At 40.3% G+C, this 27,833-nt stretch overlaps 2 protein-coding genes across 17 annotated transcripts in view; one reads left to right on the forward strand and one right to left on the reverse strand.

The window, feature by feature from the left end:
• Nucleotides 1-12,397, forward strand: part of dip2ca (disco-interacting protein 2 homolog Ca) — a 149,018-nt gene extending 136,621 nt beyond the window's left edge. For 6 of the 10 annotated variants that reach the window (XM_072690605.1, XM_072690613.1, XM_072690632.1 and 3 more), the window contains 7 exons: nucleotides 466-492; nucleotides 3,518-3,579; nucleotides 5,587-5,644; nucleotides 5,739-5,813; nucleotides 8,174-8,348; nucleotides 9,117-9,240; nucleotides 9,810-12,397. In XM_072690605.1, coding sequence (XP_072546706.1) covers nucleotides 466-492; nucleotides 3,518-3,579; nucleotides 5,587-5,644; nucleotides 5,739-5,813; nucleotides 8,174-8,348; nucleotides 9,117-9,240; nucleotides 9,810-10,062 — 774 coding nt within the window. In that variant the 3' untranslated portion in view covers nucleotides 10,063-12,397. The remainder of the gene's footprint in view (nucleotides 1-465; nucleotides 493-3,517; nucleotides 3,580-5,586; nucleotides 5,645-5,738; nucleotides 5,814-8,173; nucleotides 8,349-9,116; nucleotides 9,241-9,809) is intronic. The other 4 variants (XM_072690620.1, XM_072690629.1, XM_072690659.1 and 1 more) reach the window with 1 other exon arrangement.
• Nucleotides 11,991-27,521, reverse strand: zmynd11 (zinc finger, MYND-type containing 11). 7 transcript variants are annotated; one of them, XM_072690697.1, is made up of 16 exons: nucleotides 27,356-27,521; nucleotides 24,542-24,673; nucleotides 24,277-24,436; nucleotides 23,229-23,252; nucleotides 21,455-21,616; nucleotides 20,795-20,872; nucleotides 20,587-20,679; nucleotides 19,214-19,301; nucleotides 19,069-19,124; nucleotides 18,584-18,661; nucleotides 18,335-18,453; nucleotides 17,793-18,018; nucleotides 17,111-17,179; nucleotides 16,708-17,004; nucleotides 14,929-15,114; nucleotides 11,991-14,414 (listed from the first exon to the last, which is right to left on the reverse strand). In XM_072690697.1, exons 2-16 carry the CDS (start codon nucleotides 24,655-24,657, stop codon nucleotides 14,292-14,294), a joined length of 1,875 nt encoding a protein of 624 aa, XP_072546798.1. In that variant the 5' UTR covers nucleotides 24,658-24,673; nucleotides 27,356-27,521; the 3' UTR covers nucleotides 11,991-14,291. The 7 variants fall into 7 exon arrangements, with proteins under 7 accessions (XP_072546798.1, XP_072546781.1, XP_072546791.1 ...); XM_072690680.1 differs by having other exon boundaries at nucleotides 16,708-17,007; XM_072690690.1 differs by having other exon boundaries at nucleotides 20,795-20,875.
• Between the last annotated feature and the right edge of the window lie 312 nt (nucleotides 27,522-27,833).

Raw genomic sequence — 27,833 nt, forward strand, 5'->3', positions numbered from 1 at the left:
GCAAGGCTTACTTTTATGTATCGGTTATGAATAGGGCTTTAGGTTCGTCTTGAGGGTTTCCCGGTGTCCTGGAGTGACGGGAACAAAATACACAAGAAGGTTCACAGTTTTGGCCTTCATCTCCTGTCAGAAAAAGCAGATATACCACTTCTAACCTTAAATCACCTGCATTCAAAGAATTGCACTGAAAGAATGGCCATGTATTTCCTTAGTTTGTCATCTCTCTGTTTGTCGTTTTTGCATGTGGTTTTGACTTTTTATCTTTTCCACTGATTTGTTCCCCCCACAATTCATTTCTCCTGTTTTTCTTTTATTCATATCCCTTTACCTTCCCGTGCCCCTGCCTATCATTTTCCAACCATTTCTCTCACATTTCCTGTTCTTCTTTCTCCTCCCTGTTTTTCTCCCTGTCATTCTATCTCTTTGTCCACCCTCCCCCCTTCGTCTCATCAATGGCTGCTGTAGCCTCACAGGCTTGGGAAGCTTGATCAGGTAGGGAAGCCCCACACTCCCTTGCCCCCGTGCTGGTTGTGGTGTGGGTTTGGGACAGTTGCTTTGCCAGTGTGAGACGCCCCATGCATCATGCTTTGTGCTAATGGGTTGGAAAAGTGTGGGCAGGCTGAATGCGTGGGTGTTTTTTAACCTGCCCACCTGTTTCCGCAAGAGATGCAGGATTACCAGGCTAAATGGACTAATAGACTAATGGCTGCTGACCCCCAGTTCCCTTAGAAGGATGTAGAGCTCTGAGGCTCAAACCCCAATCCCAGTGGGATCCTTGAGACCCATCATGGCGATCGGCACATGGGCTAAGCAAGATCAGATAGCCAGCAGTAGTGTTTGCTGCCTTCACATGCTTGTCGGACCGTCCTGCTTCCCATATACCATGTGCAATGAATGCAGTTATCAAGGATAAGCTACAGTGTACATTTGAAATGCAGTATATACAACACATAGAATATAGTACAGTACACACCCCAATGCTATGGCAACTCCTAGTCCAATTACACTATTATTGTTGATTTGATAAGTGAAATTAAGTCTCTACCAGGAACACAATTTACATTTTACTGTACAGTTACTGTTTATCATTATGAATTTAAGGTATAAATTAATAAAACTTGATATGAAGACTTACTTTTCCATTATGTTCAATTAAGCAAATAATAGAAACTGTGCTCTAAAGTATACAAGAAAAAGCAAATTAATTTGAAAGAAGAATCAAAGGAGAACCACACAGAATTCCCAAAGCCCTGATGATATTACCATGCACATGGTGTGTAATGCAGACATCCAATCAGCAGTTTTTGGAAAATGCATGCTTATTGGCTCACTGACACTGCACAGACCTCTTAGGTAATAGAATTTGTACAATAAAAGTATTGAATTTTGATATCCAGTACTAATTCTGAAAGCATGTGAAGGCAGCCTATAGTAGAAGACGATAGCCACATGGTGGAGTATGAGTTCACTGTTTTATTGTCCACGACTGACCTCCAATATTACAGACCAGCCATAATGTGCCAACTGTGAACCATTAACTTTGCAATCTTGAAAAAAAAAAAAAAAAATGACACATGGGATGAAAATGAGCCCATACGTAGTCAATTCATATGGAGTCAGTGACCTGAAACCAAGCTTTGATGGAGCCCGCCTGGCCTGTACAGAATGACTATGGTTTGTGTTCATACGGAGGGTGCCCCCTGCTGGCCTCTGGCCCACTGGGAGAGGTGTAGTGCTGAGGGTCTGTGGGTCATTTGGGCTAGGCTAGTTGGGTTTGAAGGTGCATGCTCCAGTGACTCTCTTTTCCTTGTGAGTGAATAAGTGGGCGGGATTCTGTCATGGCTCTTGGTTAAATGGAAAGGGGGCTTTTTCACTAGTCTATAATGAAAACCTGACAGTATCTGTGTCTCTTGCTGTGAATTTCAGTACTAAGTAGGGCCAGACCGATATATACAATAATTGTGTGACCAACACAGATGATTTTCAGTCCAATAATCACTGATATACACTCATTTTACTTGTTAGTGTTTACAGGGAAATTCCAACTATTTTCATTTCGGAATTCTGCATAATTAAGTGTTTAGGAAATAAGCTCAGTCATTCAGAGTGGTTTGGTGTTGATGTTTTAGAGAAACTTGCAGCGTCAGAATTGTTTGGTGATGGTGGTGATGGAACGAACCGCCTGAACTATTTACTGCTTCTAAAAGCTACATCACAGTTGTATTGCAGCAAATACACTATATGTCCAAATGTTTGTGGACACCCCTTCTAATGAACGCATTCCGTTACTTTAAGCTGCACCCATTGCGGACATAGATGTGCAAATGCACACACAGCTTGTCTAGTTCCTGTAAAGAAGCATTGAATAGAATAGGACTCTCTGGGGCAGATAAACATCAATCTTTTGGCACCATGCCTAACGCCAGGGGTGCTGTCAAGCAAAATAGAAAGCTTTGTGTTTTTTCTGATTTATCACTATTTTAGTATTATCAACATAACATTTTGCAAACACTCACAATACATGTAGATTCAATGGTTGTTTATAAACACCCTGTTGTTAACATGCCATGAATCCTATCACCACCACTGAAGAAATCCAGGACAGATGGTTCCTCTACACTTCTCGCATTAGACCACTCTCAATGACTTTGTTTACATCTGAGTGATTGAAAAATGTAAACTTTGACTGGATGATTATCACTGTCAGATTTCAGCAGTGAAAATCAGTCTAGCACAGATGGTGGAACTTTCAGAATTGTCAGCAGTTGGTTGTGTGGTGTTTAGGTCTTATTAGTTTGTGTTACAATGTGTTGTTCTCATGTTAAAGTGCTTTTTGGTCATCATTTTTTTAATCATTTACAGTTATATTATTTAATGGTTTTAATATTTTAACCACAATTATGTTTTGTGTTTACACCAATTGTCTACCAATTCAGTCTCTATTGCCATAACAAACATGAGCGGGTGGTGTCAGTTTTGGCTGTATATATCAGTGCTTTGATATTGGGACCTCAAAATCAGTCAGGCCCTAATGCTATGTATCGACCTCCAATCGGTGAGCAGATCTTGGAAATGCACTAACTGACAGGCGTGAGGTTCAGTGAGCTGCTTCTGTGACTGAAGAACTTTATCGCAGTTCTGTAAGGCCTGTTTGCCTGTCTCCACAACACTTTTGTTCTCTTCCTCTTAACACACACACTCACATCGACATCCCGGCCCTGTCAGTCACAGCTCTGGCCTTCTTTCTGCTTTATGCACTTTTCATTTTAGAGCCATCTTTGGGTGATGGTTTTGAGATGGGACTTTTCTGCTTGAATTTGGCTGCTTTGCTTTGTTTCCAGTGAAGCTCTGTTTGTTTGTTCATTTTAGGAATTGATTTACTAACTATAGATTACTACATGGTTTCTTTCTGGAGAAGAAACGCTTTAGGTCCTTGACGCACTCAGTAAACCTTTGATTTTAAGAAATGCAATCTTCTAGCTGCCAAGAGTGCTAACTTTCATCCTGTTGGTTGTAGGGCACCTCTGGACCAGACCCAACTACTGTGTATGTGGATATGAGGGCCCTCAGACATGACAGGTGAGTGATTCAGCCTCACTCTTCTTAATGAAAACAGCTTTTGAGCTGTAGTTCAGACATTGATTCCAATGTAGCCATTGTAGCCAAGGCATGTTGGCTATCTGAGTTTTTCTTACTTGTGTACTGGAGCTATTAGACAAATTAATAGGACAATAAGCAATAGAAGCTTATTTAGTGCTGCTTGCTAGATGCCTAAATCCTCACACACTCGACTCAAAACTACAGAGTTGTTAGATAACCTCAGACAGAGCTGCTTATGTGGTTTCTGACACTGTATGACTCACTGTTATTCATAACGGGAACACTTCACTGAAGGGCAGCGTTCATGAGAGGCTCAATGACACCACCAGAAGCCTTTCATGACAACTGACATAAACCTACGTGAACAGTGATAAACAAAGGCTCATTCTAACAAGTGTCAGTTGTCATAGAGACTACCTTTGTCGGTTGATGTCAGCTTGTGTTTAAAAGTTTATGTTCAATGTCATGAAAGGCTTATGTAAGCAGTATGTGGCCGTATGAACATCGCCTTTCAGTGTTTTTTCTGACTCTAGGTATGACGATCGCACAATACTGGGGTGTATGTTTTATTAGCTGTAGCTATATTTGTCTCTTAGCTCCAGTGCTGAATTAAAGAAGCATTCAGATGTCAGATATTGGTTCAGATATCATCTGTGTGATGGGGCGACTACATTTGTAAAGGTTAAACCTGTGTACTGTTGTAAACCTTCACTGTAAGCATGTTTTCTCATGTTTTTTTTTACAGTCCAATGTTTTTCTAACATTTACAAACCCTTAAAGATGCCAGCATTTTAGGTTGTCTGATGTGCTTGTAAAATGCTTTTACAAGCCTATTCACGACAGTATTTAGACCCTTTAATGAAACACACTGATGTTATATTATGTTGAGCTCAGGAATAATTTACCTGATTTACCTGGTTTGTTTTTAGCACTGTAATGAGAACACTGTTTTGATATTTTTCACTGTCTTGCCAGACAGTGCTGATGTCCAGTCGGCATGGTGTGTGGTTAGCGAGCTGATGGCAAAACCTAGCGTTAGCTTTTATCATAGCAAGGATACCTGGCTTTTGCTTTCTTGTGCAGAGTGTTGGAGTTTCAGTGGATATTGGCTCAGGAAAGACCATGGTCACAACGCCTGGTTAGAGTAACAACCCTAGGTTACGTATTTTACAATAACTAGCAGTTTGGTGGTGAAGTGATGCTCTCCAGTGTTACTGATGAATGTATTGTGGAGGATTGTTTCAGAAACCTAAATACTAAAGGAACAAAACACCAAATTTTTGTAAACGTAACAGTAAATAAAATGAGAATGGTTTTTGGAATTTTGCAGTTCTGTTTTAAAGAAGAAGACAGCAGTGTTAGAGGTTCACAGTCTCAACAGTTCACAGTCACAACTCTCATTATTTAACTATGCAAATGCATTATTTAGCTATGTAAATACATTATTCAACTAGGTAAATACAGATTTCCAGTCTATGCCACATTTAAGGCACAGTAGCCATCTAGGGGGAACAGAAGTGTTGTGAAAGCAGTGACTCAGTACTGCTCTCCTGCCCTCATTTATCATCTTTACAGCATTCTCCACAAAATGAAACAGTTATTTAAAGTGTGTTTGTGAGAACACGGCCGCTTCACTGACGGATTCTTTTGTTGTCTTTAATTGGACGGGATATTGCAGGCTGTGGCTGCTTAGTCAGAACTCTAATTACAGTTTACTGGCAAGACTAATATGGGACAATAACTGCAGACAAATTTTCAAGCAATGGGCATCAGTGAACTAATACAACGCTTCAACTATGGATTCTCCAAAAACATGTACAAAAAAGCCCCCATTTTCAGGGGTGTACTGCTTCGGTTCCTTCACAAATAACTGCTTTATTTGTGATTCTCTAAGGAACAGCTGTACTGTACACTTTCAGAGATTATTGACACTTATTCGATTTTTCGGGACTAGTATGAGCAGAACTATGTGTTTTGTCCTCTTAGAGTGCGGCTTGTTGAGCGAGGCTCTCCACACAGCCTGCCGCTGATGGAGTCTGGAAAGGTAGTAGTATCCACTTTACTCTTTATTTTGCAAAGATTTTTTTGTTATGTGGGTTTACTGTTTTACCACACCTGATAATTCCCATATTCTTCAGATTTTACCTGGAGTACGAATCATCATCGCTAATCCGGAGACCAAGGGTCCTTTAGGAGATTCTCATCTTGGCGAGGTATTGAACTGTTTTAACACTTCAGTACAAATCTGCGTTTGTTAGCCACCTCATTATTCCCCCCTTCCTCGTCCATGTGTTGGCTAAACGACTACATTTTATAACAAATTATAACAATGTTATTAAATAAACAGGCAGTTTTCTATTATGTGCAGTAGTGAGCAGAGGTTTAAGGCACCCAAGCACAGACCATTTATCTCAACAGACAGATGATTTTTGCCTGTAAAAACACCAGAGCACATTAGAACAGATGCACGTAAACATACAGTGCATCCGGAAAGTATTCACAGCGCTTCACTTTTTCCACATTTTGTTAGGTTACAGCCTTATTCCAAATTGTATTAAATTAATCTCTTTCCTCAAAATTCTACACAAAATACCCCATTATGACCATGTGAAAAAAGTTTTCTTGAGAGTTCTGAAAATTTATTAAAAATAAAAAACAAAGAAATCATATTTACATAAGTATTCACAGCCTTTGCTTAATACTTTGTAGAACCACCCTTGGCAGCAACTACAGCCTCAAGTCTTTTTGAATATGATGCCACAAGCTTGGCACACCTCTCTTTAGGCAGTTTTGCCCATTCTTCTTTGCAGTACCTCTGAAGCTCCATCAGGTTGGATGGGAGACGTCTGTGCACAGCCATTTTCAGATCTCTCCAGAGATGTTCAATCGGATTCAAGTCTGGGCTCTGGCTGGGCCACTCCAGGACATTCACAGAGTGCTCCTGAAGCCACTCCTTTGAGATCTTGGCTGTGTGCTTCGGATCGTTGTCCTGCTGAAAAATGAACCGTCGCCCCAGTCTGAGGTCAAGAGCGCTATGGAGTAGGTTTTCATCCAGGATGTCTCTGTACATTGCTGCATTCATCTTTCCCTCTATCCTGACTAGTCTGGCAGTTCCTGCTGCTGAAAAACATCCCCATAGCATGATGCTGCCACCACCATGCTTGACTGTAGGGATGGTATTGGCCTTGTGATGAGCAGTGCCTGGTTTCCTCCAAACATGACGCCTTGCATTCACACCAAAGAGTTCAATCTTTGTCTCATCAGACCAGAGAATTTTGTTTCTCATGGTCTGAGAGTCCTTCAGGTGCCTTTTGGCAAATTCCAGACGGGCTGCCTTGTGCCTTTTACTAAGGAGTGGCTTTTGCCTGGCCACTCTGCCATACAGGCCTGATTGGTGGATTGCTGCAGAGATGGTTGTCCTTCTGCAAGGTTCTCCTCTCTCCACGGAGGAACGCTGGAGCTCTGACAGAGTGACCATCGGGTTCTTGGTCACCTCCCTGACCAAGGCCCTTCTCCCCCGATCGCTCAATTTAGATGGCCGGCCAGCTCTAGGAAGAGTCCTGGTGGTTCCAAACTTCTTCCATTTACGGATGATGGAGGCCACTGTGCTCATTGGGACCTTCAAAGCAGCAGAAATTTTTCTGTATCCTTCCCCAGATTTGTGCCTCGAGACTATTTTGTCTCGGAGGTCTACAGACAATTCCTTTGACTTCATGCTTGGTGTTTGCGCTCTGACATGCAGTCAACTGTGGGACCTTATATAGACAGGTGTGTGCCTTTCCAAATCATGTCCAATCAACTGGATTTACCACAGGGGGACTCCATTTAAGCTGTAGAAACATCTCAAGGATGATCAGTGGAAACAGGATGCACCTGAGCTCAATTTTGAGCTTCATGGCGAAGGCTGTGAATACTTACGTAAATGTGATTTCTTAGTTTTTTATTTTTAATAAATTTTCAGAACTCTCAAGAAAACTTTTTTCACATGGTCATAATGGGGTATTTTGTGTAGAATTTTGAGGAAAGAGATTAATTTAATACAATTTGGAATAAGGCTGTAACCTAACAAAATGATGAAAAAGTGAAGCGCTGTGAATACTTTCCGGATGCACTGTAAATACAGTAAACTTTCAGAACTTCTTCTTTTTGAAGAAAGTTCATTTGAAGAACAAAGCTCGTTTCCAGATTTCTCCTTGACGCCCCCAGCCAGCACAGCATGGATGTGTTCAGTTTCATCAGCAGCTCTTCTGATTTACCACCATTAAGCACCGATTTACTAAAACTCTAAATAATGCTAGACTTTTATTAGGAGAGCTTTGGAGATGTTTTAATGAACCACTTATTTCTGTATTAATGTTATTTGTATTTTTTCTAGTATTAATATCACTGAGCAAATAAACACTTACTGCCCGGATAAGGATCTTTTGTGAGTGAAACATTTGCAGTGAAGGTGCCATGTTAGAGGAAGCAACTACAGAATCAGTGGCTGCTTTTTTAAAGCCTGTACTGCTCACTGTTTCCTTACTGCTGTTTCCTCTGTGTTCTCTGTCTGTCTGCCGCTCTCTGGCTATAGATCTGGGTGCACAGCGGTCATAACGGCAGTGGCTACTTCACCGTGTACGGAGACGAGGCTCTGCAGTCTGACCACTTTAACTCCCGCCTGAGCTTCGGCGACACACAGACTGTGTGGGCGCGCACCGGCTACTTGGGGTTCCTGCGTCGGACTGAGCTGACAGATGCTAGTGGAGGTAATTTCATCGTGACACACACACACAAACACACAGGTTTTCAGACATGTTCTACGTCTTCTGCCTTTCACATCTGTAGCGCATTCGTGTGCTTTTGGTGATCTGTGTTACATGACAAAGACGTTTTTACCTGCTGCTGTGCAGGCTGTGCTTGTAGAATGAAGTGACAAGTTGTGCAGTTGTGCAGTTTTGTGGGTCTTGTGATGATAAAGGGAGCAGAGGGCAAACAGCAAGTAAACCATAACAGTATGTTCAACAGGAAATAAACATTTCTTAATACACTTAATTAACATTTTGACATAATGTGAATCTAATTGTATGAAGATTTCCTGAATGGAAATGCTATAAAAATTACTTGGAATAAATCTTTTTACGTTGACCCACTGAAAGTTGAGGTTTTTTTTATGCTCCTGTAAAGTTAAAGGATAAAGGATAAAGGTGCACGTATTCGTCACTGTACAGTGTGGACTGTACAGCGAAATGTGTCCTCCGCATTTAACCCATCTGGTAGTGAACACACACTCACACACACACACGTGTTAGGGGCAGTGAGTACACACACACACCCAGAGCGGTGGGCAGCCAACTCCAGCGCCCGGGGAGCCGAGAGGGTAAAGGGCCTTGCTCAAGTGCCCAACAGTGGCAGCTTGCCGAGCCCGGGAATCGAACCCACAACCCTGTTATCGATATCCCGGCGCTCTAACCGCTGAGCCACCACTGCCCCAAAGTTGCCATTTTGGAGATTTATGATGTGTGATGTGTTCACAGAGAGGCATGATGCGCTATATGTGGTGGGTGCTCTGGATGAGGCCATGGAGCTGAGGGGAATGAGATACCACCCCATCGACATCGAAACCTCTGTCATCCGTGCACACAAGAGCATCATGGAGTGGTAGGTTCTAGCCATCACTTACACAGACATTTCAAAAGCCCCTAATCAGGATGATTTTGTAGCTAAATAAACTCCTCAAGTCCTGTATTTTGGCTCATACTTCAGTTTTTCACCCTGATAACGTCTATAATAAACAGTAGTTCCATAGACCCTAGAGAAGAACCGTTATGAAGTCATTTATATTCGTTTCTGCCTTAATAACAATAATAAACCTGGCTTAAAAAGAGTAGACTATCAGCATCAACCTGCTCAAACCTCCACACACAAAAAAAGAGGAGGGCAAGAAAAAACAAAACCTTTGTTCACAAATAAGAACCATGATGGAACATGCAACTTCACAAATACGCTGATTTAGAGCCCTAAACAAGACTTTTTATTTGTTAGATTTGTTAGGAAATTATTAATTTCATCATGATTTGGTTTGATGTGGAAAACACAGAATGCACAAGCAACACTACAACTAATAGATTAGTCTCAGAATTGACTTTTTTCACCAAAATAATTAAAAGCAGCTTATTACAGAGTTCAAAAATGAGTCTGTCCTGAGAGCGGCTGTTGTATTTCTGCAGTGCGGTGTTCCCCTGGACCAACCTGCTGGTGGTGGTGGTGGAGCTGGAGGGTTCAGAGCAGGAGGCACTGGACCTGGTGCCGTTAGTGACCAACGCAGTGTTGGAGGAGCATTATTTGATCGTCGGCGTGGTGGTGGTGGTGGACGTCGGAGTTATTCCCATTAACTCCCGCGGAGAGAAGCAGAGAATGCACCTGCGAGACGGCTTCCTCGCCGACCAGCTGGACCCCATCTACGTGGCCTATAATATGTAGCCCCAGTGTGTCTGTGTGTGTGTGCGCGCGAGAGTGGGCGCATTTCTGTGTTTGCAGATTGCAAATGACTGACTGGGTCCTCTTCATCAAGAGAGAAAATACAGACAGTGAGAGAATTCATGGGTTAAAAAATGTGAGCACTCTGACAGACAGAGAAGTGAAGCACTTCATTTTGGAAGAAAGGAAGTGACTGTCTTTCTCCAGAATGGAAGAAGAGCTCCTGCTGCTTTTGCTCGTTTGGATATTGCTTTTTACGAGTGTGTTGCTTTGTTTTCATGTACGGTATTGCAGCGTTGCTCATTTTTAGTCAACCCTACATGAGCGAAGGATTTTTAAATATCTACATACTGTGGCGAAACTGTGTATTTTATGTTTCCTGTTGATTTGGAGTAACTCGTTGAGAAATGTTACACATAGAGAAACAATGCAGGACACCTTTTTTCGTCCTATCATTTAACAGAGGTACAAAACCAATTGCTACATTTTTATGTATAATTGCAACCGTCCTCCAGCAATTTGCCAGTTTTCCTTTCTTTTCTTTACGTTCACCTTTGTAAATGTCCCGACCCGCAGCAGGAAGCGAAAAAACAAAAGGCCCCCTGCTTTTTCGATTACATGTTTAATATCATTGTACAAATCTGAAGGTAAACACAAAAGTCAAGCTGATATTGTGTAATTATGTACAGAAAATAGTTATTATTTATTTTGTTCTTTTTAGAAGTGTGTGAGAGAAGACATTTGGAAATGTTTTCCTCATTAAATAATATTGCTAATATAAAACAAAAGCATTGTATCATCTTGAGTGAATAGTCACATCAAGTATATGTAAAAATATAAATATACAAATGATATATATATAAATAAATAAATATAAAATATATATATATATTAAAATAAGATCTAGGAGTCACCAATGAAAAGTTTCCGATGCAGTACTTGCCACTTGCATGGTGTCTGTTTGTAGACAGAAGTTTGATGAACGTTGAACACGCACAACAGTGAAAGTGAGAAAAATAAATACGTCGCCATAAACAGAGGCAAGAAAGAGGCAAAATGTCTTTATTTTAAATCTGATGGATGCATCGTGTTTAACGCCCTTAGGATAAGAATTCTTACCATGTGCCTGGAGCTCTGTTTACACACAGTGTCACACCTTTGGCAGAACTGCTGCACAACCTCTGACGTTGTTCAGTATTTTGCGCTTGTTTCACTTTTTATGTTGTCCTTTTACTCTTTGGTTTTCATTGTAGCTTTCATTTCTGCAGGTTACAGTTTTATTTATTACAGCTTAGTATAGCAGCTGCATACCGATCAGTGCTTTTACACATCCTCACCTATAGGAAGAGAGCAAGAGAGGGCGAACTGACCGAGAAACGTTCTGCAGACCTGTCTTTAACATGACGTGCAAGTTAACGTAATCCCGCCTGCTTTGCTGTGTTCCTGCTTGAGTCTTTTCAGACTCTTCAACCTAACTGGCAAACCGTACAGCCAAGGAACTGCAGGTATATGCAATATACAACCCTGACACAGAAGCAGGTGAATAATACACAGCAGTTGATGAAGAATAATAATGAAAAAAAACGTATATGAATATTTACTTGTACCGTACACAAGGACATCATGATTGGCTCATGAGTGCTTTTTTTAATTGTAAGCCGTAACAATAGCAGTCATCTGAAATCAGCAAAACTTTGCCCTTTCCTGCCTTATTGCTGCTGCAGAACACTGTTTAGGGTTTCATCGTCCAACGCGGAGTAGCTAATCCTCGAGGTGTGGATCATATCAGTGCTGTCCAGGCGTCCCCAGTACCGATAATCTGAAGCTTTTGGTTGTTTTTTTTTTGTCATAAGTGTATTAAGAGTTTGTACTGTGTATGGGAACCAGGTTTACACTTCAGAGTGACAATGCAAAGATTTCTTATTTGTTTGTTTTTCTTTAAAAAAAAAAAAAAAGAAGGAAAAAGAGGTCTTAATGTATGTATTCGGAAGCATTAATGTTGTCATTCCCATACGAAAAAAAAATGGAAAAACATTTTCCCCATTTGGAAAAAAGAAAAAAAAAAAAGTGTGCACATAACTTTCAACCTGTGACGTTCCTTCCCTCTTTTGTTGGAAATCTTAGACTTACTACGTGAGAAAGTCTGCATGGTGTGTGTAAATATTGTTGGTTACAGAAAAAAAAACAAACAAAAAAAACAATTATTTTGTATGGTGCAGGTGTGTTTGAAATTCTGTTTTGTACACATAATTAAAAGTATTAAATAACACTTTTATAGAAGCCTGCTTTGGCCTACCTTCACAAGATATGGTGCAATAAAGTGCTTTGATTGGTAAAATTGTCATTGTTAAGTTTGCATTGGCTTCAAAAAGGCAAAAAAAAAAAAAAAGGAAAGAAAAATCGCTCCTAAAAAACAAAACAAAACCCCAACAAATTTGTTTGCCTGCAAAGAGATTTTCAAAGCCACTATCACCGCTTGATGATATGTTTATTGTTTATACATAGTACTGTTACATACTGTAATGCAAGTGGAGAATCTCTAGATCCGAGACACTTGGGAAGGGCAGGACTTTGAACTTTTACATCACATTAATCTGTATGCACATACGAAAGGAATGACTACTCCTGGTGCAGACTGCCAGCTGGGCTGCGGCTGTACTTTCAGTAGTCACTCGTTTCCCCCCACATAAATTAAAAAAAGAAAAAGGTTGTTCGCAATTACAAAGTGACTTCTAATTACCTTAGAAAACAAACGAAAAGAAAGCTGCATTCAGCGACTAAACGCAACAAATGGGTAAGAACGACTTTCATGCGCACTGGAATGAAACAGTTGCCCATAGCACTTTTCTTTCTTTTTTTTTTTTTTTTTTTTTTTTTTTAAAACAGATTGGTTTATCAAACACAGTTAATGCATTCATGAAATATACATAATGCTACTTAACGTGCAAACCTCATCAAATAGTCACGTTTAGCGGCAGACAGTTATTTACATGTAGTGCAACAGTGATGTGGAGAGACAGGGAGAAAGAGAAAGAGGACTCAAGTGCATCGAAATACATGGTTCAGAAAGCACCTGCTGATTCAGAAAAGGGACAAAACACGTTTACCCTCGCACACGACCTTGTGCTCGGACTGGTAAACCAAACCAGTCCAACACCAGAACTCTGAGGCTCTCAGAACCCACCTGCACTGCTCCTTCCCTAGTCTAGAGTGAGAACTGGCAAGGGGAGGTGTTTGTTTTAGTTTTTTTTTTTTTTTTTTTTTTTTTTTATTCATAAGAACTTAAAAAAAAAATCCATTTTTAAAATGCATAATTTACACTGATATCTGTACAAACTGACCTCATGATTCTGATCACGTTGAAATATGAAATATGGGAAGTGACATACAGTTATTCTTTCCAACCATAATGAAGCAACATAGGTAGCATTAGGGTGCACAAGCAAAGTAATATGAAAACAGCGAGGGGGGTGGGGGGGGGGGGGTGGATGGGTGATGTGTTTCTCACACACACACGCGCGCACACACGCGCACACACACATAAACCTCACTAAGATCCCACTCAGCAAAGATTTATAATGCTTTAGCTACAGAAAATGGACCCAAAATTAGCACATAAATAATCTGTTTTCATTAAAAATTCATCTTTCTATTTTAAAGTGTAACATGAAATGTGCATATTCATAAATGGAAGAGATTGTATTTTTTCCCCCCGACAGAAACGACCTGCCATCTTTAACCCTGTTCCCAAAAGATGATACATCACAACCATCAATAAAAACCAAGCGCAGAGGCAAACACCACCAATGTCAATCAATGCAGGAGGCCAACACCATCCGCTGATATAAAAAGTCAAAATATCTACATGGCAAGTGATTAAGAATCACATGTTTAAAAAGGTTATTACTTCACATTTCAGTTAGTTTGTAGGCAAGCAAGGCTCTTTTCATTTTACAGCAAATAAAAGAGATTTACAGAACCAAAGTAAAACGGTAAAATCCAAACAGAAAAGTCTCTCCTCTGCCCTGCCCGTATCTGTCAGACCTGGATAGGAGAAGTCCTCCACGTGGGTTTGAAACGCTGCTTTAAAACATCCGATTCCAGGGACTGGGGGAGGGGGGTGAGAGGGAGAAAAAACAAAAACAAAAACAAAAACAAAAAAATAAAATCATCCAATAGCGTGGCATGTTAGATGGGTGGAGGTAAGAGGGTGTGCTGCAACTGGCTGCGGCTCATCTCTTCCTGCGACAGGTGCGTTTGTGGTCGGCGTGCCAGTGCTCCTGCTGGCACTTGATGGAGCAGTAGGAGGTGTTCCAGCAGCAGTGATACATGGCCTCTTCTTCGCAGTTATAGCACTGACAGACAGAGGGAGCCACAGAGTGAGCGAGCAAACAGCAGCATCTCAGTTCTAAGTTTTAATGAGCAATAAAGCTCACTGATACTACTACTACTAGCATTATTATTATTATTATTATTGTGGAAACAAAATAAAAGTTCAATTAAAGCATTTCAGTTACAATGAATGTTTAAAAATAGGTTATAACGATCACTCAATCACTCAACTGCTCTACAAGACGAAACATAGCTGACAACAGAGTGTGTGCATGCTGTTCTTGCTAGATTTGTAGATTTCCCATCTGGCACTTCTACACAAACTCCAGATATATTTACATAAATGAGTGGTTATAGAAACTCTTTTCTTCTAAAAGAAAAATAGAAAATTCACTGACCTAAAACGTAGCTTTGACACTTCATTTTACCACAGCTGAACCTTTCCTTTACAAACATGTCACCCATGTAAAATATCCCTGATAAGATGTGATTAGGGACTGAACTATCTTGTATCCGACGCTGCATTAGTTCACTCACCCACTGCTTCTTCTTGGTCTGCGAGATGAGTTGCTTGTGCTGGCTCACCATTTTCTTCATCTCCTCCATCAGCTCCTCTTTGCACTTGTCCTTCACTTGCTTGCATTTGCGCTCCATCTCGGCCTGAGTGCTGGCCACTGCTTTACTCACTGCTTGTCTCTTCTCCTCCTCCATCTCACTTCGCAGCTTTGTAGGGAGATTAAAACATGCAGAACATCACCAGAGGTGCTCCGATATGAATGCCAATAATGGAACTAATTCTTCCAAGAAAGTCTTTTACTGATAATATGACTTTAACTGTAACTTTAAAATAGAATCAGAATCAGATTTACTGGCCAAGTATGTTCACACACACAAGGAATTTGTTACTTTGCACTGCTTAAGCATGTGTGATTCGAATAATACAAAATCATGAAACAAATCCATATGCAGGACTACTAATATCCACACATCAAGGAATCGCTGTATGCTTTCTAGGCCCGAAACTAACAGTAGAAAATAGGACAATATCTCATTGTGCTTTGTCACAGAACTTTACTGATAAAATTCTTGTTTCAAATTTGTGTTTCATTACAAAGAGCAAAACCAGAGATTTTTTTGTTAAAGATGTATTATCCTAAATAAAAATAAATAAATAAACAAAAAAAAACAAAAAAACAAAAAAAACTTTTTTGGGGGCAATTTATTACATTTTATTAAAGTCAATTGATTAAATTACAAAAAGCAGAATTACAAAACATGCATGTTTTCAAGTATCACAAGATAGTTTTGCCATAATGCCCATCTCTAGATACCAATTATTTCAGTTAACTTACTGGTTAAACTATTATTTATTTAATGGGGTCCATTTTTCGCCATTGATCATTGATCATCCATTGATCATTTAGAATTCCATCTACAAGAGAAGCAATTTCTTCTGAAAAGGAAAAAAACAGAAACCCTATCGCTGCCTATGTTTCCTGTAGTGTACTGCGATTTGTCTGAAAGCATATAAATGTTACAACTCATACAAAATCATATTCTTTTTTGATTCAACATTTTCTAAATGTTACTTGATAACGCAATGCTGACAGAGTACAAATGGCAGATCTTGGAAGTCCAGACAGTCTGTAGCATGCACATAACAGAGACATAAGATAGATGAGCAAGAAATCTGACAGACACCCTCTGCATTAAATGCTTAGGCGTATAGAAGAACTTTGGCTCACGCTGGGAAAAACTACAACCAGGCGTTTTTTATTGCTGCCAACCATAGAACCAAGAGATGGTAAAGCTTCCACCCATCTTGGAAAGGGCGAAGCAAATTACAAACTCTATCACAAATTTTACTGCCCACAAAATCGGCAAGATCCACGGTTATCAGCAGCATGGCGAAGATATCTTATTGACACAGATCCTTACACTCTACGAGACCAGAACTGAGGTCATGGAATCACTGAACAACACAGGTAGGATAGCTGTAACGTGTTGTGTGGACATCCATTAACACAAAACCTTATAGTCAAAACCTTATAGTCTCAAAACTAGAGGCCACATGCTAAACCTGGCCTCTCAGCAAGTGCTCCAGTTGCCCACTATTGTAAAGGTTTTTCCACTGCAGCCTCACTGCTAACAATCTCAATTCCTACCGCTAGTTTTAAGGGAACTGGAAAATGTGATTAAAAAAAGAAAAGAAAAGAAAAAAGACAATAATTTGCCCTACATTAGTGCTTATTTCAACAATCAGGTTTCTACAATCCATAACAAACCAGTCAAACTTGTGTTCGGAAATGCCCTTACCTTGTCAAGAGCCTCTTTAAGCTGCCGCTCTGTCTCCCGCTTGTTCTCAACCTTCATCATTTCCTTGACATCACTGAAGATTTTGGTGTACTTGTCGTGGCACATGTTCTGGCAGCTGCCCTCGTTGACAGTCTGTGTGCCGCGGTGTAGCATGCGGGGCGAAGGCGAGGAAGAAGATGATGAAGATGAGTTGGACTTTTTGGTCTGTGTGGATACGGACATGCGCTCAGGCTGGTGGGGCGTAGTGGTAGGGATCTCTTGACTGGAGCTCACCGCTTCCACCTCCGGCTCGTGCTCCTGCTGGGACAGAACAAGAGTAAGGAGACAAGTGCTACCCTCACTGATATAATGTTTTAAAAAAAAGCTCAATGTCGTAGCTGAGACATTATGAAGGAACATTTACCTCCTCTTTGGGCTCAGGTGCTTGAGAACGACGGCTCTTCTTGGCTTTGGGCTCCTGGTTACCCTTGGACTAAATGGCACAACAACATATATGTGTAGTTGGTAATGAGAAAATAATGAACACTGTACAGGTCAACGTTGTCTTTTTTTGTAAAGAAGAAAAAAATGACTAAAACATGGACATTTTTGTGCTTTTCTGGTGCGTTTAGTGCATAGGATGATACCTGAGAAAAATTTCAGTACGATTTGTTAATTAATGCCTTACAAATTTAAACATTAAATATGCATGAAATGTCCACCCTCACACTTTGGTTGGTGTCAGAAAAGTCTATTTGAGATTACTAAACCTGATGTAGCAAATGTATGATAATATGATTTAGACACATTGGTAGGAAATAAGCTTCCATGACTTTTTAGACACATCAGAGCTTTACTGCAAAACTGAAGGAGCAAACTGCAGACACATCTGTATTCAGGACAAACTGTGTAAATTGATTCTTCTTTAATGCTTTTGTGCAGCAGTTACATCATTAGCCTGTTTAACCTCATACACGTGTAAATTGTTAAGCTGTTACACAGTATACAGTTATTGCTCTGCAACCTGTTAAATCAGAAATTTGTTCTTGCATCTTCAAAATTACAGCAAGCACAGGCCGCAGCTACAGCGTAACAGTGTTGCTCACCTGCTCATTACTGGTGGAGGAAATGCTGGATTCAGCCTCATCCTGCCGCTCATCCTGTCGCTCTGGGCGCTCCTCTGGCCGACCCTTCCAGGTGCGGCCTTCGCGTAGGAAGCGCTGGTGCAGCTCCAGCTCTTCACAGGCCTTCTTCCAGCCTGCACTGCGTTTCACCTGCAGCTGCTGTACGCTTACCGAAATCTCTTGGATGTTGTCTGATGGGATCCAGGCCCTGGAGCACACACAGCACATGGGCATCAATTTAAGGCCAGCAAGAAACAAAGTTTGTCTGGCACAACACATCTGTGAGCATCTAGAGAAAAGCTGTAGTGAAAAATGGTGTCTGCTTTCCATCAAATGCATATCTAAACTGCAGAGCTAAATTATACTATCCTACTATGACAATTTATAATATGCAATCCTAATCCAGATCTCACACAGAAATCCAACTTATGTTGATTGCAGTATAAAATCATAAAAATGCTAATTCGTATTTTATTCAATATTTTGGCATCTGTGAGACAGACAGTGTAAAAGTTGCAGTTTACCTCTGATGCTGGTGACCGAAGAAGCGCACGTCCACCTGGGTACCCTCTCTCTGCATCACTTTTGCAGGCCAGTAGCCAAATCCCTTCATTCTGGCCCAAACAAGTTCATGATTGGGTGACTGAAAAGAAAGAAGCATTCACTCATAACAGAAAACATAAGGTAACAGGAAACAGCTTATGTTGGACAAGGTAGCATGGAAACTAGCCCACATTTTCACTAAGGGTCCACATAGTTAGTTGAGTACTTACACATGGGTAACAAAACCAGTTGTCAGGTCGAGCATTGGATAGATGAAAGCAGTTTCTACACAACAGTAGCTCGTTCAACTGCAAGAGAACATCACACAGGAAATTAGTCAATTTCCCACCCACAATGCAGCACGCACCAGACTGATCCGGGACCACACAACATTCTGAATAAAAATTGAAGACTGAATAAAGATCTGCCTTGAAAAATTCACTTTCAAAAATGAATTACTTAATACATATAATTACGGTCACGCAAGCCTTGTTTATTTTAGCGATTTGCACTTTGACAATGTAAAAATGTGTCAAAATGTTACAATGAATGGGCCGATAGTAATGTTTGAAAATGATTTGGAATTAAACATGTTGACTTCCACTGAACGTTAAGAATGTTTTAGCCTTTTCCTGTAAAGCAGCAATTTTAAAGATACAGGGTTTTTGCATGACAGCAACAACATCTCAAACAACGCTTCCATTTGAATTCTTACCTCATGGCATGTGTCATTGTAGAGAAGTCTGGCTATTTCAGTCTGATCACTATGAGCTGTAGGGAAATAAAACACCAGGAGTAAGCAATCAACACACCCATCATTACATAAAGTATTCCCAGCATCCCAACATAATTAGTCTAACCTCCGTGCAGAATAGCTGTGTTGTGAACGATAAGCTGAGCATCTGCTTTGAACTCCTCAAAGTTCTTGTACTTTCCCTCTGAGATGTTCTGCAGGTTGAAAAGGACACAACAAAAACCACTGTATGAAATACCTTCTATCGAATTTACATTCAATCTCAGAATGATACATTTGGCTTTAATATGTGGAAGTTGCAAAAGCCCACAACTGGCTGCATGTTAGATTAGGCCCAGGGATAGACGATTTACCTATTTTTGCTGTTTGGATATAGTCCAAACAGTATTTGAATTTCTCATCAGAAAAAATGATTTTATATTGTTCTGAAAAAAAGCAAATAAATAAAACCATCAAATACAAAAGGGGTACCATGTTTTTACAGCAGGCATAAGAGATAATCGCACCTAAATTTCAGTTGACATTTTTAAATATTACACGATCACCGTCAGGATGATAACTAACATCTAAGCCCCACTTCGATGTTCCTATCGTGCCTAAATATGACATTGCATTAATACAATTACAAAATATCAGAATCAGAATCAGAATCAGAATCTCTTTATTTCACCAAGTATGTTACCCATACAAGGAATTTGTCTTGGTGAGAGCAACACGTATGACAAGTAACAAAGAAACACAGAACACAGTCTTAAACTAAAGGAAAATGACACTAAACAATAAATAGGGTAGGGGATAAATTTAAAAAAGTAGAAAGTACTAAAGGTAATAAAGGTAATAAAGAGCTGAAAAATATATTTACAGAAAAGAAAAGAACATCTGTACAGGTGTGCAAGATTCTTTAATCTTCCACTCCAACATAACCATACTCATACACCTGATTAGGTAAACAAATACACTTAGACATCTGCATATCTGCATATAACCTTACTCATCCCTAGTTAAAGCTGGAGCCAAAACATGAATTTGTCAAAAAGAAACAATACATACTCCAAAACGTGCCACAAAAATTCAACAGCACAAATCCCAACAAAAACTTTTAAATCCCAACAAAAACTGTTACTGCCTGTCTGTGTTCCAAAACATGATCTTAAATTCTGCAAATCCCTTCTGTAAAGCACAGGAAAACTACACATACATCTTGTTTATATACTTTATTTAAACTGTAAAATTCAAGTCCACCTTTTATTAGGTTGTCAAACTAAATACTTGCTTTTAAGAAACATTTGAAAATTATTATACCTTTTCATTTTCAGCTTTCATTGCTGTTAGTGAATGTTTTCACTTGTTCGCAAACACTTTACTATCTGATACCTGAATGAAAATACTGGAGTCTGACATCTAACAGAACAGGAGTTCATTTTCTACCTGAAATGTTCCATTGATTTGGCACACTTCAGTCTAGCCAATCACGCTCACCTCTTGAATGTTGTCCACATCCAGCGCTGTGTGGATCAGCCTCCTGTACATGGGCTGCTTTGTTTCTTTACCTCTCTTGTGCAGGTCGACTGCCTGAGGAACATAAAAAGAGAGATTTACATAAGAATATGTGCAGTGTTCTGTGGGTGAAGCCCATTAGATGAGGTCAAAAATCTTAAATATACTGAGAGGAATACTTTAAACGTACTCTTTCTTTCATACGTGCAAGAATGAACTTCAGGTAGGTGGCCATTTCCTGTTTGCCAAAGTTTTTCCTTTTACTACCCTGCTGACAAACACAAAGACAAAACATAAAAGTTAGTTGCTAAGACCACTGATGTTTCTAAGGTTCTCATGTATCACTTTATATCTAAGAGGTTTACTGGCTCACCAAAAATCAAACTACTCAACATCACATATCAAAATCTGTGAGCTACACGATGGCATTCACAGAGACAAGTCACTCGGTCATTTGAATGGTTTTAAAAAAATTTCCACATGCTTTACAGACAACAGTATATGTAATTCTCTATACAGCAGATTTGCTAATTCATAATCTGAATAATCTGGAAATGTTTGCTTCATTATCAGCACAGCTCAACCTGTATTCTCTACAGATGTTTTCCATCACAGTGTGATGGACGTCAAGGTTTCTGGGAACTGTTATGAAGGATTTAAGGCCTTGTATAATACCAGGAACCGTTTCTGGTCCAACCCTTTTGATACTATTCATCTTTACAAGGTGATTCAGTTCACTTGACCAAGATTCTTTTTAGCGATGGTTGAGTTTAAGGTGAAATGAAAAGAATGAAAAATTTCCGCACACACTCTTTTGCACAGCCTGCCATGTGTGCATGAGTGTCCCTACCCTGCAGATAGTGCACTGCCAGTGGGAGGTGGTGTCCCTGGGCCGGTGCTCCTCGGAGAGACAGCGTAGATGATAGACGCGGAAGCAACCGTCACACTCCAGCACATCGCCGGGCAGATGACACTCAAAGCAGTACCAGTCATGGCTCTCTGCCTCCCAGTCCTGCAACACACACAGAACAGTGATGCGCATCGCCCTCCGCCCAGCCCCGCCCTGCGGACCGGCAGACTGCACAAGCTCCGCCCCCAGATGAAGTGGAGGACTGGGCCAGCTACATCACAGTCATTTATGTTCGCTGTGTAGTTGCTTCACAATTCACTTTGCACAATATTTATGGTTATTTAACACAGATTCAATTTAAATGGTCAGTATCTCACACTGAAGACCTGAACTGAAGGTTTAAATAAAAAACTGAAATAAATAGTATGTCAATCACAGCAATTTAATTATTTTGTTAAATTCTTAATATAAATGTATACATTTGCTAAATGTTCAGGTTAATATGACCATGTAAATCAAACCCAAACCATTACAGATATTCTGAATCTCAATCACATTCTCACATGCCACATTCACATTCATCACATTTTCACACAATTGCCTTTGGAATGACTCCACTGTTGCTTATCGCACTAAAAAAACAACAAACAAACCAACTCAAAGTATCCCCATTTCAAAGAGACTCACCACCAGCATCACCACCACACACACCAGTAACACAAAAACCCTATTTTCTGCTATTGCCAGCACATCAGCTATGCATGGTTGCTGTCCAATTTGCTTTCAGCACTTTCAGGGTAGGAAAGGTGACCTGCAGCCGAAACGTCTCCAAACAGTGCACACATCACACTGTACTATTCTGGCAGCAATACAGAAAAGGTGTGTGGATGTTTAGCTGGAACACTTAAGGGTGAGATCTCTGGCGAGAGCAGTGCTCACTCAGCTTCTGGCCTGCGTTTCCATCGGTGTTTGGAGATATACTGCTCTTGGAAGAGGCTGCTGAGGGTATGTTTTGAAAAGATGAATAAATGAGAGAAATTTTACAAAGCAGTATTTTCAGTTCAGTTTCAGTTGAATAATTCGAGCCCAAATTGAAGACTATCCAATAACAATGTCCTTTAGTTTTTCTATTGAACAAGCTTGATTTTTGGCTAAGGTTAACTGGCCAAAAAATAAATTTTGTTTCTGAAATTAAATTTTGTAAAACTGGACAATTTAAGTAAAAAACATCAAACCTGTCCCAAAGAAGCTTCAAGGGACAATACTATAAGACAATCTGCACTTTGGGCTCAAAATCATCTATCCACATTTCTGAAAAGTCCTGCTTAGTAAAATTACCCAAAGTTCTGTGAAACCACAGTGGTGTGTATGCATCTGGGGCAAGGAGAGTTTTTGAAGATTCAAAGAGCTAGCTTGTATAAAGAGATCACAACTACTGTGCATTAAGTGACAAAACAGATTTCACAAGGTTGACTGCGCACAGAACAACTTTGAAGCTCAATGAAGCTTAAGGATTGCAGTAACTAACAAATGGTTTAACAGCAATTTTATATTATTTAATTATTGCAATAAACTGTTATCCTCAGTTATGATGGCTGCTTGTGTGAGGATTCAGTATCATTAATTTTAAGAACATGACCAATTTTTTTGCATTGTTTTGGCAAAAAGCTATATTCAGTTCAAATGCTGCACCGTGCACAGGCTACACAAACTACCAACTACAGGGAAAATTGAGTTAGTAAGTAGAAATCACAGCAAATTAATGTCAGCCTACCTTGCTTCCCTCAGACATCTGCTCCTGTGATTGCAAGTGATCCAGAAAACATTGCTTAAAATCCTAAATCTGACTGCAGCCACTGGGCTTTAGCGTTAGAACTTTAAATATATGTGAAGTGTCTGATGAGTAGCTGGGGATGTAAACTATACCATAGACCACTGGGTGAACATAGAATTAGCAGTAGTTCTTTAAGGAGAACCTCACAAGTACTATGATTCTTGCTTTAGGGGTAACAAATACAGCCTTAGCTCTCTGAGGCCTAGTCTAACAAACACAGACTGCCCTAAAACCAGCCTCTCACGCAGGAGAGGAATCTCACTGGCTACTGAAGAAAAAACTGAAACATTACTGTCTCTCCAGCCCTGAAAGCAAGACTCTAGTGTATATAAATGAACTATAAATTAACAAAAAATGTTACCAGAAATGACAGTTTGTGGTAGGTAATACCACAACTACCAAAGTATGAAGAAATTAAGTGAAAGATGTATTTAGATACTGTGTACGTAACCAATATGTTGCGCAGTGATGATAGCATCACTTTTAAACATCAATTTCAACTGAGTATATATTTAATAAAATAACTAATAAGAGAAATAGCAACAACATTAAAACCTGAAACAAGCAGAATACAAGTAACTTCTATTAGAGGCATTGGAAAATGTTTAAATACATTTTCCAGTAGCTTGTGGTTGTTACACTAATAGCTTTATAAACAACAACGTTTTTGTTCATGACTGCAAATAGAGCACCTACAGACATACATTAGATTGCCCTAAATTAGGGTCTATGTATACTACGTATGAAAGGTTAGAATCTGTACATTTGTTTTTATCTGTTCTAATCTTCAAATACAATGCCATGCAAACCCTCAATCTTCAACATTATGGGTTAGTTTCCCAAACCAAAATGTAAGTCTAGTCTTGGACTGCAGAGCCAATAGAAATGCACCATTAAAAACAATCACCCATCTAGGACTAGACTTCCTCAGGATCTGGGAAACCAGTTCATTAACCAGTCCATGCTAGAGTGCAACTCGTGAGCTTACCATCTCATCCCCCGGCAGCCAGTAGCCCTCCTGTTCAACCCCTGCCTTGGACCCTTTGCAGCCCACAGTGAGGGTTTCCACCACTAGGCCGTCTTTCACCGCAAGCACCAGCTGCCTGGCCGTTTCTTTCGGGTGCATGCCGTATACACGGCTTAAATACCTGCAGCAAAACACCAGAACAGACCAAGCTCATATATCCCGTTCCAATTCTCACATGTAGCTTGAGACAAGAAATTGTAAATTCAAATTTACAATGTGGGCTTACTTTGAGATCCTGTCCATATTTGCGATCTGCTTCTGGTTACGAATGACTTCGATCCCTGACCACACATACTGGACAACTTTGGGGTCGGCCTGCCTTTTCTTCACCACCCGCGACATGTCTGCCTGTTCCAACCTGCAGCACAACAACATACATTAATGCATGTGTTAAAAACCATTACCAGGTTCAAGACACTATCAGTCAGCTTGCACACAGGGACTATGAAGGAAAAGCATGTTTTCTTGCAGATAATCACACTTGAAAATGGATCATTGTGGCTGAGATTTGTGTCTGTGACTGTAAAAACTTCTCTAATCTGCTACTTGGCTGCAAACAGCATATTTCTGACAGCTATTTGCAAGATATCTACTAAAATACTGATGATTTTATGCTGCACTTGTCCAAGGCACTGACAAGAACAATTTTGACAAAGTACATGTTTTGGCAGTTCTGGCAGATATCTTCTGGCAAAACCAAAATTTATTCCCAAAACCCCAGAAAAACTATTGCATTCTGTACTGTTACTTTTTATTAGTGTCGGCTTGCAGTACATGCTGTCAAAGCTTGAACATATTTATTTTTTTCATTCTATTATTTGAAACTTCTCCCTTATTAATTTCATATGGTTCTAAATGACAATCAACTGCCAGTTATCCACTGAAACTAGAAATTAATTTCCTGTTAGGGAGCATTTTACTCAACAGCACTGTTCATGTCCACTGTGTTTTTGTTAGCTTTGGAGGAACACCAAGCTTAGCTTTACAGTGGTGAAAATCAGGGGAGCCTACACAGGAGCTGCTGGAAGAACAAAAGGTCTCTTAACTTTGACTAACCTTAGACGGCATTCCCCACAAAAAAAGAACAAATGCATACTGGTTAAAGCCAACATTCTTCTAAGCTGCTTAAAAATACTACAACAGTCCCAGTTTGGAGAGGACAGCCAACACTTCTGCATCCGCAGAGAAACAAAATCGTAAAATTGAGCAACTTCTAATGCCACCCATCACTCAGGGAGACACAGGAACTCAACACTGTAGTATAATATTGCTTTACCTAGCAATAAATCGCTCTATCACTAAAACTGAGCCAACGACCAAAACGCACCATCAATGCTAAAGAACAATTTCAATGACTTTTCAAAAGAATTCAAAAGTCAAAACAGTCATTCAGAGTGGTTTGGTGTGAAATGTGCTGAGTCTAAAGTGCTCACAAATGTGATGACAGGAACTACACATCTGAAGTGTTAAATGCCTCAAAGTTATTATAGAAAGTTAAAACAAGAAATGGTTCCTGATGTGTTACCTGATACATGAGCCAATGCTTTACTTTAGTTTTACTGTAGTATCTAATAAAATAGTAACACATATAGAAGACACAGGTAGGCCCATTTTGGATAGTAAATAAAATAGCTGTGACAGAAATCAGTCTATAAGTTACAACAGAGTATTTTACATCAAGCCACTCTAAATGACCCTATCTACTGTCAAAAGTAAAGGAGGGAAATCTGAACGTCCCTGTACGTCACACTTAAACAATGTCAATTTAGATTACAGTGTGACACAATTGCCTTGATTATCTTGTCCATTTTTATAGGCCAGTGCAAAAGTTGGATAACACAGCATATTAATGTACATTCATGACACCGGAAAGATACTCTTGTGTAGAGTGACTTACAGTTTATTCAGATTACATAAGTGGTATTTTCCAACGATTATTCTAGGTATAGTGTGTTGTGCTTGCCCTGGCAAAGACATGAGAAATGAGGTTACCTACTATGTTACAACCACCACTAAACTATATACCTAATAAAGCACATCAAATATAGAGTTTTAATGACTAATGGATAATCTGTAGTTCTGTGGTGGTGGTGGTGAAGATGATTAGGAAAGTCCATCCAGCTGCAATGGAGAACAAATAACAAAATGTGGCTCATACAGGTGTCAGATTATGATTACAATATGGTGCATGATCTAACTGGTCCACTGTCCAAAAACAGAACATAATACAGACCATATTCAGCTATACTGCACTGCTGCAGTCTACCAAATATGACCAAGTCCTAAAATGCTTCAAACGTGTATGGCAGGAAAGAGACAGCACAAAAACTACTAGGTCTGCTCGAATCTCAGTGTTAATCAAACTGATTGGGCAATGTGGAGGCTTCAAACACGTAAACCCACCAAGTTACTGGTAGAAAGGGAAGGAGAATACATCGATGTGAAAGAAAGACACAGTACTGTCGTTATGAATAAACCTAGCTAGAGCTTTTTTCAACAGGGCTACTGTACACCGTCCAGACCCACTCATGTGATCCGCAAAGTGAGTACAGGAATGTAGAAGCAGGTGAGGACAAAACAAAGTAAATGATCAAATGAGCGCACGGACGGACTGCTGCTGCTGGGCTACATGTGAACAAAATTACATGTTTATTAGCTAGCAGTTACAACAACGACAACACGAAGATCCATTCCCCTCTCAGAGCGACATAATCCGAGTGGCAGTGAGAAACAACGGCGGCTACGCTGCTCGCAGCGCCCATGAGGACGAACCAACCCAGACAAAGACTTAAGAGCGATTTGGAGAACATGTAAGGCCGAAAACACGGGTCCGCGGTGGCGAACATTAAGATCTGCGGAGGAGAACGGCTGTGAACAGACAGCAAGGCATTCTGGTCGGCAGCTGAGCTGAGCTGAGCGGACGCCATGTTGATATTCCTCCCTCGCTTCGAGACAAAACCAGGCAGTTGGGAGCGGATTTGTTTTGTGCTCCCGACGCCGAGAAAGACGTCGAATCGGCACCGTTTTCGCTCGTACTTACCACCGTCCGATAGCTAATTAAATGCCTCGCCTTGTAATCCCGCTCACGACGCGCACATCGGTGGTTTGTGGGGTGAAATGTGAGGGGAGCGCAGTGCCAGGCCCGCCGGCCCCACTTCCACTCGAGGCGGTAAACACAGGCAGGCAGGCAGGCAGCCTGCGTTCAGGGCGCTCGAGAGCTCTAGCGGCCGCACCGAGCGTTGCCGTCTGCTTTTCTGCCTGCACGTACACAGAAACTGACCATTTTAACCTACACAAAGAAACACATACACGTTATTATTAAAGCATTCTTCACACACTGCAGGTTTAAGGTTTCTAATGGTTAGAGTGAATCATGTCCCCTCTCTGCTTCAAGTTTTCCACCGCTTTATTGAACTTTACTGGTGTTTTGTGACTTCCTATTTCCATGTTAAGTCAAATTAATATGAATTAACAATGGCCAGATATTCTCTGTTCAGGTTGTATGGCTGCACTCCTGA

Source organism: Salminus brasiliensis, chromosome 1 (assembly GCF_030463535.1).
Source record: "Salminus brasiliensis chromosome 1, fSalBra1.hap2, whole genome shotgun sequence".
Classification (NCBI taxonomy): domain Eukaryota; kingdom Metazoa; phylum Chordata; class Actinopteri; order Characiformes; family Bryconidae; genus Salminus; species Salminus brasiliensis.